General features: G+C 54.2%; 2 protein-coding genes across 2 annotated transcripts in view; both read right to left on the reverse strand.

Annotated features, from left to right (window-relative positions):
* Window positions 1-2,664, reverse strand: part of TGME49_240325 (Toxoplasma gondii family E protein) — a gene marked incomplete at both ends in the record, with an annotated part of 4,468 nt that extends 1,804 nt beyond the window's left edge. The window contains one exon of the mRNA XM_018780590.1: window positions 1-2,664. Coding sequence (XP_018637627.1) covers window positions 1-2,664 — 2,664 coding nt within the window.
* Window positions 2,665-6,339: 3,675 nt separating this feature from the next.
* Window positions 6,340-11,759, reverse strand: TGME49_240330 (Toxoplasma gondii family E protein; the record flags this gene model as incomplete). The annotated part of the gene is made up of 1 exon (XM_002366611.2): window positions 6,340-11,759. One exon carries the CDS (start codon window positions 11,757-11,759, stop codon window positions 7,365-7,367), a length of 4,395 nt encoding a protein of 1,464 aa, XP_002366652.2. The 3' UTR covers window positions 6,340-7,364.
* Window positions 11,760-12,227: the final 468 nt, after the last annotated feature.

The raw sequence follows: 12,227 nt of genomic DNA on the forward strand, positions 1-12,227 counted from the left end.
TGCTTCCCGCTGAGCGGCGGCGTCACTGCCCTCCTCGTCCGCCTCAGCGACCTTCACCGTCTCACCCACCACTTCAGTCTCTCCGCCGTGTTCTCCTGTATGCTGCGCCCCAGCCCGCGGTCCCGCGGTGGCGGCCTCTCCATCCTCATCTCCCTTTGCATCCCTTCCGCCTTCATCAGTGCCTGCTTTGTTTTTGTCGGATGCGGCCAACGGTCCCGCCCTTCCCCCTTCTGAGTCTACAGCTGACCTCGGGGCTTCTCCGGTTGTCGTCTGTCCTGTCTGTGGCGCAACACTAGCACCTTTCTTCTTCCGCCTTCCTCCACTCGACTTCTGTCGCTTACTGACCTGCTTCTCACGAGCTGCTGTTTCAGACCGGCTCTTGTCTCTGTCTTCGGACCCAGATCCAATACCCCCTGAGTCATGCTGCAGGGCATCTCCAGTCTCAGTCGCCCCAGCTGATCCTGGACCTTCACCTCCTCTGCCACCACCGTGCACACCCCTGTCATCACTGTCCTTTTGCGGTTCTGCTTCTTTCGGAACCCCACCCGTCGCCTCACTCGTCACCACTGCATCAGTAACGTCTCTGACAGTCTCTTCAATCGCCCGCCTACCCCTGTCTTTTTTCGCCTTCTTCTTCCCCGCCCCTTCACCAGTCGATCCTTTGCCTGAGACACTGCTCAAGCCGCCATCTCCTTGTGTCACTTCTTTTCCCCTCGCCTCGCGACCGTCCATCGGTTTGCTCTCCTTCTTCGCCTCCTCCCTTTGATCCCTCTCCTTCTTCGCCTTCTTCTCCTGCTCCTCTTTCTTCTTCTCCCCGCCACCGCTCGACGACCCCTTACCCTTCTTCCGCTTGTCGTCGTCTCGCTCGTCGTCGCCAGGCCGGCGCCCTCCCCCTCCAGCACCCCCCAGTGGCCCTCCGCTAGCACCGGGTTGCCCTGCATCCTCGCCCTGTCCTTTGACGTCCTTCGACGGCTCTCCACCATCGCGTTTCTCAGACCCTGATGGCGTCCCTCCCTGACTGGCGCCCCGTTGCACGGGCGTTCCTGAGGCGCCAAAACCCACTTTTGATATCTGTGGCAGCGGAGGCTTTGGTGGAGGCATAGAGGGGAGGCTTGGTCTCGCGCCTGCTCTCCTATGAGAAGCTGAACGATCGATGCTTTCGAAGCGGTTGGTGGGCCTTCGTCCTGGCACTCGAGGTCCACTGGGATAATGGCGTCGCTCACCTGAGGCGTCTCGGCTAGTGGCGGACTGTCGATGCCCTGATGATGTGAGTCGCTGTCCAAGGCCAGCCACTCTTTTCGCCATCCCTTTTCCGTTTGCTGCTGTGCTCCTCGGAGGTGCAGAGTGTGACCGGGCGGGGGGATGCTGTAGGACCTCACTGTACGATGGTCTGCGGGGCTGGCCGCCAGTTACATCATTGGCGTCATCGCCTGCAGGCCCTGTGGCAGCAAGCGGGTCGATCAGGATCTTTTCCCACAATTGATTGATGTTGCTACCTGACGAGAAAGGATGCCAGTTACCTTGTGTATCATCGGCGAGTTCCACGACTTTCAGCGCCTCTGCTAGAGAACTGGCATCTTCACCGGTGTCTTTGTCGCTGTGTTTGTCCATGCCGAATGCCTCTGGGAATGGCTGCAGCCACGAGCTGTCGAAATGTTTAGCGATACGTGACTCAGACTCTTCTGTCTCGAAAATTGTTTCCAACGAAAACTGGTTTCCTGACCAAGTGCGCATTCCACTGAGAGTTGGTCTCGAGGGGGGTGGGAACTGGGGATCCTTGCTTAGCATACTGCTCGTCGTTTCTCCACCGCGTTCCTCAGTCTGGGTGTGTGGAATGTGGTCTGCTGTGGTTCTCGCTGCAGTGGTCGTTCCGCTACCACTCTCAGAAGAGCGTTCCACTCTCATCGAAGTACCGTCAGTCTCTTGCTTTCCGTTACGTTTTTCAACCTTCTCCGCTTGGTCGACTACCTTGCCGTATAGTTGCGTCAGTGATTGGAGAACACCTCTCAGTTCATCTCCACTCTGCTGGCACTTACTTAGGGCAGACGACGCCGCAGCCGCGGCCGCCATCACGTGCTTTGCTACGTCACGCAGTAATAAGGCTTCCTCAGAAACACTTACAGGCGGGACGATTTTTTCAGGCGGTGTATTATCCACAACATTCACTTCTGAGTACTCGCAAATAGGGTCCTTGCTCTCTCCCGAAGACTCCGTAGTCTCCGGAGATTTACCGCTACCGCCGCCCCACTCCGCGGCCGCCAGACGGCGACCATTTCCAGTTACAGAAGCGAGTGGACCTGAAACCCGAAAACGCGTTTCCTCATATTGCAGGCCAGGACGCGTCGCATCTGAGCTCCGGCCAGCACGCCGGATCGACAAGACACATCGAGAAAGATATTTGGCAAGATAGACCCCAAGGGAGACAGCCAAAAAGGCAGTCAACAGTCTAAGCGCAACCCCTCTTTTTCTCTGGAGAGTATGACGACCAACTATTGTAGAAATTGGCAGCATTCGACGGCTATGCCAAGACCCATGGGTAGATAATTCTTGATCGACAGGGCTCATATCGGACAGCTGGTGGGCGCTGTTAGAGGAACCAAGCGCCTCGGGAGCGCCTGATTGAGTGTGATTGCCAATAGAATCATCTCCTGAGATACGATCCATACTACGATTATGCGAACTGTTCTGCAGAGCAGACACTGAGGTCGCAAACTGATCATCTACGTGCCGGGAAGGCGCCAACTTTGTTTGCAACGGGCGGTCCATCATGAACAAATCAAGAGGAGACGAACACGACCATGCATCCTTTTTTCACATCCATGTCGCTCCCACCGCCGTTAACAAAGGAGGAACTCTGGGTTTGACAGTGTGTGAGCATTCGCTCTGCACGTCACCTCTCAGGAAATCGATACAGTCTCAACGTCGAGCCTCTCTCTGGGTTTCCGCTTGTCCCTGGCGTCGGGATTGAGGAGAAAGGAATCCCGCAGAGACTGCCTCCCTTTAGTTTAGAGTGACAACGACCCACAATATCGTCAAATATTTTAGCCGAGCCATTCACGCTATTTTGTTGTTGCAAGAAATCCTCAATTGCCGGGGGCTGTAGCCCTTGGTGCCTGGAATAGGGGGCGAAGTGGGCCACTCTGCCGCTGGGGGTAGTTCAAGATCCCGGCAAGGGTTCACGGGGTTTGCTGTTGGCTTCTCGAAGCTGACAAATCATTGCCAGACACCAGGTACGGTTCAGGACACAAGTAAAAGCTGTTTCGCATTCTGAAAATGAAAGTGCAGAGCTGCACAATAGAGGGGAAACTGGATATATCATCGGCAGTGGCAAGGCCGGCCCACATGCCACTGCTAGCGGGTATTGGGCGCGGGGTTCGGATGCGATCGAGTTGGAGCATCAGATCCAGTGGATCTACATTCCAGTTGGCTTCAACAGACGCTGTGGAATCCACAGACAGCGTTCTATGCAGCCGTATCGTATCAATTCCGAAGAAGAGGAGAAACGGAAGTCGTATCCAAGTGAAATCTAAACCAACTGTGTCGGACTGCGTCATCCGAGGAGAAAACGAAGCTGAGCTCCCGTTCATGTTTCACCAGATCCCCGGTATAGTTTTCAGTAAACCAAGAAGGCATAACGGGAAGGCAGCTGTGTGTCTCCTATCGAGTGCAGACCAGTTTCAGTGTTCTCGACAATTTCATCGGGGCAGACAACGAGCAAATACAAGAGTTGCGAGCGTTGTCAAGATTGTTTTGATGTAAATTTTTGTGCTAGTCGAGGACGGCACCTCCCAGAGCAGTAGCGCAGCTGTAACGTGTCAAGCACGTTGGATGCTTGCTTCTGTCTGAGGCGACCGTCCGTGTTTCTCCAGTGAAGTCTTCATGGCTTTTCGACAGAACGAAAGGCAGAGTCCTTCTCGATGTGTAACAAGCCTACCGAGAAACGCGCTGTCTCAGCCTCACGGAGATCAGCAACGGAGTATCAAATTGTAACTTCTCCCAAGTTTTCTCCCACTTCAGGCGATTTAGCTTGTAGAGATAGCTGCGATACCGGTCACTAGCTGCATGAATCAACGCTTAGCCTTTTCTATTATGTGCCAACCCAATGAGCCCTTGCCGTGGATCTCCGTGTCCGTTGTTCTTCATTTCAAATGGAGAAATGATCATATCTCCATCGAAATCTGGAAAACCAAGGGTACTTTCACAAAGACGCTCGATGAAAAACAGAAAACCGGGCTCCATACGGAGAAGTGGGGCACCACTTCTGGAGTGTGTACCACTCATTGCACAACAGGATGCCGGCGTCTACCCTGAACCAACTGATGCTGAGTTTGTCTCCAACTATGCGAAACAACGAAGTCCTTTACTTCTGGTATATTGCATATATGTGTATGCATATCGGACACACATTCTAGGAAGTGTCTGTGTATGAAATCGACGCGACTGTCTGTCATGGCGGCAAGGCGCAGACGTACCAAATTTTGTTCTCGTGTAAAATGGGATTCAGTCTCACTGAATTTTTCCCTTTCAGGCTTGGAGGGCCAACGGACGTTCAGCAAAGAGTGGGACCACTATGCGCGCGCCCCGCCGACACTCTTTGAAATGTAGCAGTGGGACACTCAACAGCAGACTAATGCAGATAATGGTGCGGATCCATTTAGTAGGGCACACAAAGCCGAAGGGCTCGGGTTTGCGATCCAGTGCTCCCACAGCACCGTCTGCCCACATTTCTCAGCGGCCACAACGTCGTCAGGTGTCAAACGTTTTTTATGAGTTCTGTGCACATGAGATCAGCGAAAGTATGGTTCACTGCGTTTACGTTTGTGTTTGATCTTCTTCACCTTCTGTGTAAAACCCAACAGTGGTACCCGCCTCCCCACCCGAGAGCTGATCTGCAATGAATCAACCAGGACTTCAGTTTTAAACTGGTGTTTCAAGTGTGGACAGCCTCATAGCGGACTGTGTCATGACGTCAGTGTAGCTCCTGAATACCTAAACTCATATTATCCCATGAATGGGTACCGTAGCCTTCGAATTCCGAGCAAAGCAATAGCGTCTCTCTCCACTTTACTATGATTAAAGACTAGCGTAGCAGTCCACACCGAGCTCGGCTCCGGTGTGTGTAAAGTCCTGGTTCTATGCGGGAACAACAACCTCCCACGGCATTCGCGCTGCACAACGCACATCTTGAGTGACACATGTCTCATTTCCTTGCCCGGATTCTCCCCGCGCCACGAGTCGATCAAGCGGGAATCAATACATATCACTGATTCTCCTGATGGGCAGTCGTGAATTTGAGCGAAGTCTACATTAACTGAATTGTTGGCATCACAAAGAGTTGCACTGCTTGCCTGCGCCCACTTTGACCTTTATGTCACCTTCCGATGCATTTTTTTGATTTCGCGCGGGTTTTTCTCAGACGACCCTGATTGGATGCACCGGAAGCTCCTGCCTCGACCGCGGCGCTACGGATAATAAAGCCAGAGGCCGGCACAGAGGAATATATAATTCACTGGCTACCCGCTGGCTTCTGGATCCCAACGCATGGCCTTTACACTGTCCTTAGTGGACCCACAAATCTCTCTCTCACAGGTCAATGTTGCAATCTCGATGACCTCAGTACATTCGGGATTATCACTGAAGTCAGCAACAAACTGCTACGTCTCCTCCGCCGTCCCCACCTTGTAAAGTTATAACGAGGAGGCGAATCGGCTGCGATTTTGCTGTGCTCGGGAGAGAGATCCGCGTTAGCTAACAGAGGCACCCCCAACGTCTTTTAGGAAGTGTTTCCGGATGCGATGTGATGAGTTGCTCAGACACTTCTTCATCGATTGGACTCCGCCTGCGATTCGCAGTCTTGTCCTTGCTGCGAATGTGTAAAGCAGGGATGCAGCGACGCAAACATTACGCCTGGCAAGCTCCTCCGCGTTCGGTGGTAATGGTTCGAGACTACGAAAAACCCGCTCGGGTGCGGAGCCGCTTCAGCAGGTAATGCCTGTGCTCCTTGCAAAAGGCTCCAGGAGGGGGGATTAGACAGTCGAATGCCACCAGAGCAACCGGATTGTTTGCTGCTTTCTGCGCCGAGAGGCAAAAAAGCGCCAAGGCATTCTCATGGCAGTCGAAGTGGTCCCCATCGCAGAACCACTGCGAATACGCATTTATAAGAAGTCGTATTTCCTACGTGTGCATCCGTCTGCACCAGCGTATCAAAAAATGTGAGCTGTCGGGTGGCCCGCAGTGTTGGTGTCGGCACGCCACCACTTGCATATCTAGTAAACTCCACTGTCAGGGCCTACACCGTATGCTATTATTATCCAGTGTAAGTTACTTTTCCGCTTGAATTAATAATATGACATGCATTACATCAAGGTTAACGCCATCGTAGAGCGCCCCAGAAAATTGTTACCCACTTGCCTATGCCCAAGCATCCTCCCACCAGGGTCGGCTATCTGTGCAACACCCTTTTCAGTCAGTTGAGGTTATCATCCGGCAGCTGTTTCAGGGCGAGACAGACTCGCGCCCGGTCACGCTTCCCAGTTTCGGCGTGAAGTGATGACGCCTCTGCAAAGACCTCCTTCGCACCTTGAATCGCCTTACTCTCTGTGCGGCAAACGACTCCAGTCCTCACATCCCCGATGACCTCACGCGTCACCATGTCGGTTTCTCGTGTCGCCGCACATTGCCGTTCTTTATTGAAAGTCATTCCATCGTTCCCGATGTCCGGCGGCGGCTGCTTCTGCTTCGCTATGCCTTTTCCAACTCAAAACTTCCGAGACACGAAACGCGAGCAGCACCTCCTGCATCTCCTGGCGAGTGGTGAGGAGATTGAGAATCTCTGATGTGGCAACATTCGATAACAGTAGATTCATGGTCTTCCGCTACCAAGGGTTGGTGCCATACGCTGGCCTCCATGTGGAGACCACAAAAGATCGAGGCAGCCGGTATCTGTGAAGAACGCATACGCCAGTTCAACTAGGACAGCGGACACAGTCGAGGAATCGCTCTGGGCCCCAAGTTCGAGAAATATGAGTGGCATGCGTGCTTGCGCTTTCTCTTTTTCCGTCGATCACCAGCCATGTGATGGAGGCGGGGAGGAGCTGGGTCGACACGAGCCAAAGAATCTAGCGGACTCACGTTCAGCTCAGGGTTCAGCCCAACGCGCTTTGCATCGTCTGAAACATCCATGCACGACCAGCTGTCCTGTCACAGCGGCCCAGCCGTTCTTTGCCCATAACGTCTTCGCCACAAACGTTACACGTACGTGACGCGACATAACCAGCTGGATATCCTTCCTCGCGAGCTTGCGAATGCTGGAAACATTTTGGCGGTCTACATGATGAGTCGTGGGAGTGTCAGCACCTGTCAGCCTACGACGTTGGCCCATCGGCTTCCTGCTTTCCATCCGTCTTCGGGAGGTTGTCTGCATCTGGTAGTTCTTCCGTCATTGACTCTGGCGCCTCATGCACGTTTCTGACTTCAGCCGCCGCGGCTCCGCGTATGTCTGGGGCATGTGCGTTATTAGGGAGAGGATCCCACCGCCGCTGAGGATGTCTCACATTGGCGCGTGCTGTCGCACTATAACTGTCACAGTAGGCGTTGAAATGTCTATCCTTTCGTTGTATGTATTCGTCATGAAATCCATCGAGCATGGAGAGAGCAGCTTGAACTTTTGCTTGGAGCGCTGGGTCAGACACCGGTGTCCGGTCGTTCAGCCGCCTCCATCGGCTAGCAGCTACTTCCACAACTCTCAAAGACAAAAAGGCAGATGCTATGCCAAACACGGCTGCCGTTCGTTCCTGCTGCCTTCTTGCCTCGTCTGGGTCCGACGGCGGTATCCACCATTTCGCTTCTACAGCTGACACAACAGATTCGACCTGAGATTCCCACTGTTCCACTTCATCCTTTAGAAGCATAACGACCGATTCAGGATCCGCTGCTCGAAGTGGCACTCCAGCAGAAGTGTGTACAATGTTTTTGGAATTAGGATTGTATCCACGTTCGTTGGGGAAAGGTGGTAGCTGGAAATCAGGAAGGGATGGCAGATGGCTGCGCGCGATAATTAGGCTTCGGAATCTTGTGTCCGCCCGCAGAAGCTCTAGGAGGATCTTGCGAGCAGTGACCGAACGCTTATCAATGGCAGTCAATACCGCTGAAAACGGAGATTCCTCCATATCTCGGCTTACAGCTCCAACAGCGCGACCCTTCGCAGCTGCTCTCTTTGGATCGTCCTTCGACTTATCCCCTCCGTCGGATTCTCTCTGTTCCAAGGCCTTCTCGTGTAAATGGCGTGCCACATTCAACAAAGCCTGCAGTTGAAAGTTGGTTTCCTCCGTCAGTAGTATTACTTTGGTCAGAAAATAGAATTCCGAAGATGAAAAAATCCTTTTTGCAAACCCAGCCGATCTAACAATAGCAATGAATTCTTCGCCTCCAAGTTCCCCCTTGATTCGCTCTAAGAGGCGTTGATACTCAACTTGTGCAGATATCAACTTTCGGTGCAAGCCCGTTACCAGGGCAGCAACATCAGGGAACGGGGACGGCGTGTCTTCGTCGACCTCAGAACCTTTCCCCCCGACACCACTACTGACACCAACATTGTGGTCGCGCTTGCCGTCCGCACGTCCACCAATCGCTTCAGAAGAATTCGGGACTCCCTCAGCAACTGGCCGTACGTCATGGCGAAACATGCGTTGTCTGCGTCTGCCGCGAGACTGCGTCGTTTGCTCATCATGGCCCTCTCCGGAGGCTGACACTGGAAACGATATAGACTCCACCTGTTCTGAATGCTGTTCCTTCATTTTCTGCTTGCGTCTGCCTGCTGCGGAAGACGTTTTGGGTCTTGCTCCTGTTCGTAATGCTTCCCGCTGAGCGGCGGCGTCACTGCCCTCCTCGTCCGCCTCAGCGACCTTCACCGTCTCACCCACCACTTCAGTCTCTCCGCCGTGTTCTCCTGTATGCTGCGCCCCAGCCCGCGGTCCCGCGGTGGCGGCCTCTCCATCCTCATCTCCCTTTGCATCCCTTCCGCCTTCATCAGTGCCTGCTTTGTTTTTGTCGGATGCGGCCAACGGTCCCGCCCTTCCCCCTTCTGAGTCTACAGCTGACCTCGGGGCTTCTCCGGTTGTCGTCTGTCCTGTCTGTGGCGCAACACTAGCACCTTTCTTCTTCCGCCTTCCTCCACTCGACTTCTGTCGCTTACTGACCTGCTTCTCACGAGCTGCTGTTTCAGACCGGCTCTTGTCTCTGTCTTCGGACCCAGATCCAATACCCCCTGAGTCATGCTGCAGGGCATCTCCAGTCTCAGTCGCCCCAGCTGATCCTGGACCTTCACCTCCTCTGCCACCACCGTGCACACCCCTGTCATCACTGTCCTTTTGCGGTTCTGCTTCTTTCGGAACCCCACCCGTCGCCTCACTCGTCACCCCTGCATCAGTAACGTCTCTGACAGTCTCTTCAATCGCCCGCCTACCCCTGTCTTTTTTCGCCTTCTTCTTCCCCGCCTCTTCACCAGTCGATCCTTTGCCTGAGAGACTGCTCAAGCCGCCACCTCCTTGTTTCACCTCTTTTCCCCTCGCCTCGCGATCGTCCACCGGTTTGCTCTCCTTCTTCGCCTCCTCCCTTTGATCCCTCTCCTTCTTCGCCTTCTTCTCCTGCTCCTCTTTCTTCTTCTCCCCGCCACCGCTCGACGACCCCTTACCCTTCTTCCGCTTGTCGTCGTCTCGCTCGTCGTCGCCAGGCCGGCGCCCTCCCCCTCCAGCACCCCCCAGTGGCCCTCCGCTAGCACCGGGTTGCCCTGCATCCTCGCCCTGTCCTTTGACGTCCTTCGACGGCTCTCCACCATCGCGTTTCTCAGACCCTGATGGCGTCCCTCCCTGACTGGCGCCCCGTTGAACGGGCGTTCCTGAGGCGCCAAAACCCACTTTTGATATCTGTGGCAGCGGAGGCTTTGGTGGAGGCATAGAGGGGAGGCTTGGTCTCGCGCCTGCTTTCCTATGAGAAGCTGAACGATCGATGCTTTCGAAGCGGTTGGTGGGCCTTCGTCCTGGCACTCGAGGTCCACTGGGATAATGGCGTCGTTCACCTGAGGCGTCTCGGCTAGTGGCGGACTGTCGATGCCCTGATGATGTGAGTCGCTGTCCAAGGCCAGCCACTCTTTTCGCCATCCCTTTTCCGTTTGCTGCTGTGCTCCTCGGAGGTGCAGAGTGTGACCGGGCGGGGGGATGCTGTAGGACCTCACTGTATGATGGCCTGCGGGGCGGACCGCCAGTTACATCATTGGCGTCATCGCCTGCGGTCTCTCTGGCATCACTTTGGTCGGTTACAAATTTTCCCCATGCGTCACTGGTGCTTGTTGTCGACGAGAACGGATTCCATCCACCTACCACACCCTCGTCGATTCCCGCCAGCGACAATGCGTCCGCCAGCAAGGCCCCCGGATCATCTTCATCGTCTCCGCTTCTCCCGCTAAGAGTGAAAAACGAGCTACGTCTCTCTATCCCTACGTCGCCGTCATCGCCTCCGTCTTGTTCAGCATCTTCTGCCTCAAAAATTGTCCCCAGTGAAAAGTCCAATCTTCTCCACAGCTGCATGTCCAGCGAGACAGGCCTCCCGGCATGCACTGGTTGTGCTTCATCGCTTTTCGCATCGCTAGTGGATCCGCTCATTCGTTCCGCCGAGTGAGAGTTGGAATTGTGTTCCAGGGGGGAGGTTTTCTCTCTCGCAGCCGGAGTGCCGCTGTCTGATGGGTTGTCCACACTCTGGGTTTTGTCACCGCTGCCCCTCGGTGGTGATTCTAGCGTTCCTGCTTCTTCCAGTAGCATCCCGTATGTTTCCGACATCAGCTGGAGCGCTTGCCTTAAACACGTTGTACTGTGGCATGTCTTGGAAAGCGCTGCAGAGGACGCGGCGGCGAGCCCCATCACCTGATCAGCTATGTGGCGAAGCAATGCAGCCTCGGCAGAACGAGACCCCGGTGGGATGTGTTCTTCCAGAAACCTAGAAACATTCATTGTCTGGGCGCCGACGTTTCCGCCTTGGACGAGTTTGTCACCTTTTCGGCCACCGGACGTCTCCACCGCCCACGCGCTGGAAGCTGTCTGGGTGCGGAAAGACCCAGACTCAGTCTCTTCGGAAGACTGACAAAACCAGTCCGTGCTGTCTCCCCGGGGTCTCACGCCGTCCGGAGAATCACGACTACCGCCATTCTCTTCCCCTGCCGCCAGACGGCGAACAGTTCCAGCTACGGAATAATTCGAAGCATAACACGGAGCTGAAGACATTCTTTTTTCAAGCCCAGGGAGGCCCTTGTCTGTAATGTGGCCCGCCTGTCTCTGTGTCACCAAGCATCGAACCGCATATTTGGTAAAGTAGATGGCTAGGCTGGTGGCAATGAACACGTAGAGAAACCTGAGCCGAGCATCTCTCCCTCGAGGCACGACATGTCGCCAAGCAGCCCCGGAAATGGAGATACGTTGACCATACCGCCGAGACAGACTTGACCTCAATGATTCGTGATCTTTGAGGCCGAAAAGCTGCGCAGAGCTGGTAGAGAAACGAGGTGCCTGAGGACTCTCTGTATCAGTGGACGGCCCCTCAGAGAGGATGGCTCGCTTGGGTTCTGCTTCTGGATGCAAGAAACTGGGATTGTGAGCAGACATTGGGGATCTGGCGAAAGCAGATAGGGTTTGCGCCGACTTTGTCTGCACCGGGCCGACGATCGTGACCAAGGCCAAAGGCCAGCAGTACAGAGCACCGTTCTGTCGCATCCGTGACACTCAGATCCCCACTGAAAAAATCACTATAGGCTCCTCAGAGTGAGAGTGTTTGCTACTCGTGTTTCTTCTTTCATGGTTTTCCATCCAGATACAACACAGGTGTGTTCACTAGCGAGCTTCAGTATCTCCTTGATCTGCGGAGAACAGAGAGAAGATCCCAACAAAAGGCTGTCTCTGATGAGTTTATTGCAATAACAGCTCACGACCACATAAACTGTACTAAAAACGTCTTTCAAGCAGTGTGCCTGACGGGACAAAGCGTGTCCGTGAGGAAGTTTCGTTGGCCATTCGACTCCCCTTGGGAGTTTGCTGACCCGGACAAAAAGTTCACATTTCGCTATCGATTTAAAAAGCCTCTCCATGAACTCTGGCGGCAAAGTTGGGTTCAAGAAAAAACGCGTGATAAGTGTAGCTCCTCTGTAAAAATTAAAACACGGAGCAGCATACCAGTGACGGCAC

Source organism: Toxoplasma gondii, chromosome VI, assembly GCF_000006565.2.
Source record: "Toxoplasma gondii ME49 chromosome VI, whole genome shotgun sequence".
Lineage (NCBI taxonomy): Eukaryota > Apicomplexa > Conoidasida > Eucoccidiorida > Sarcocystidae > Toxoplasma > Toxoplasma gondii.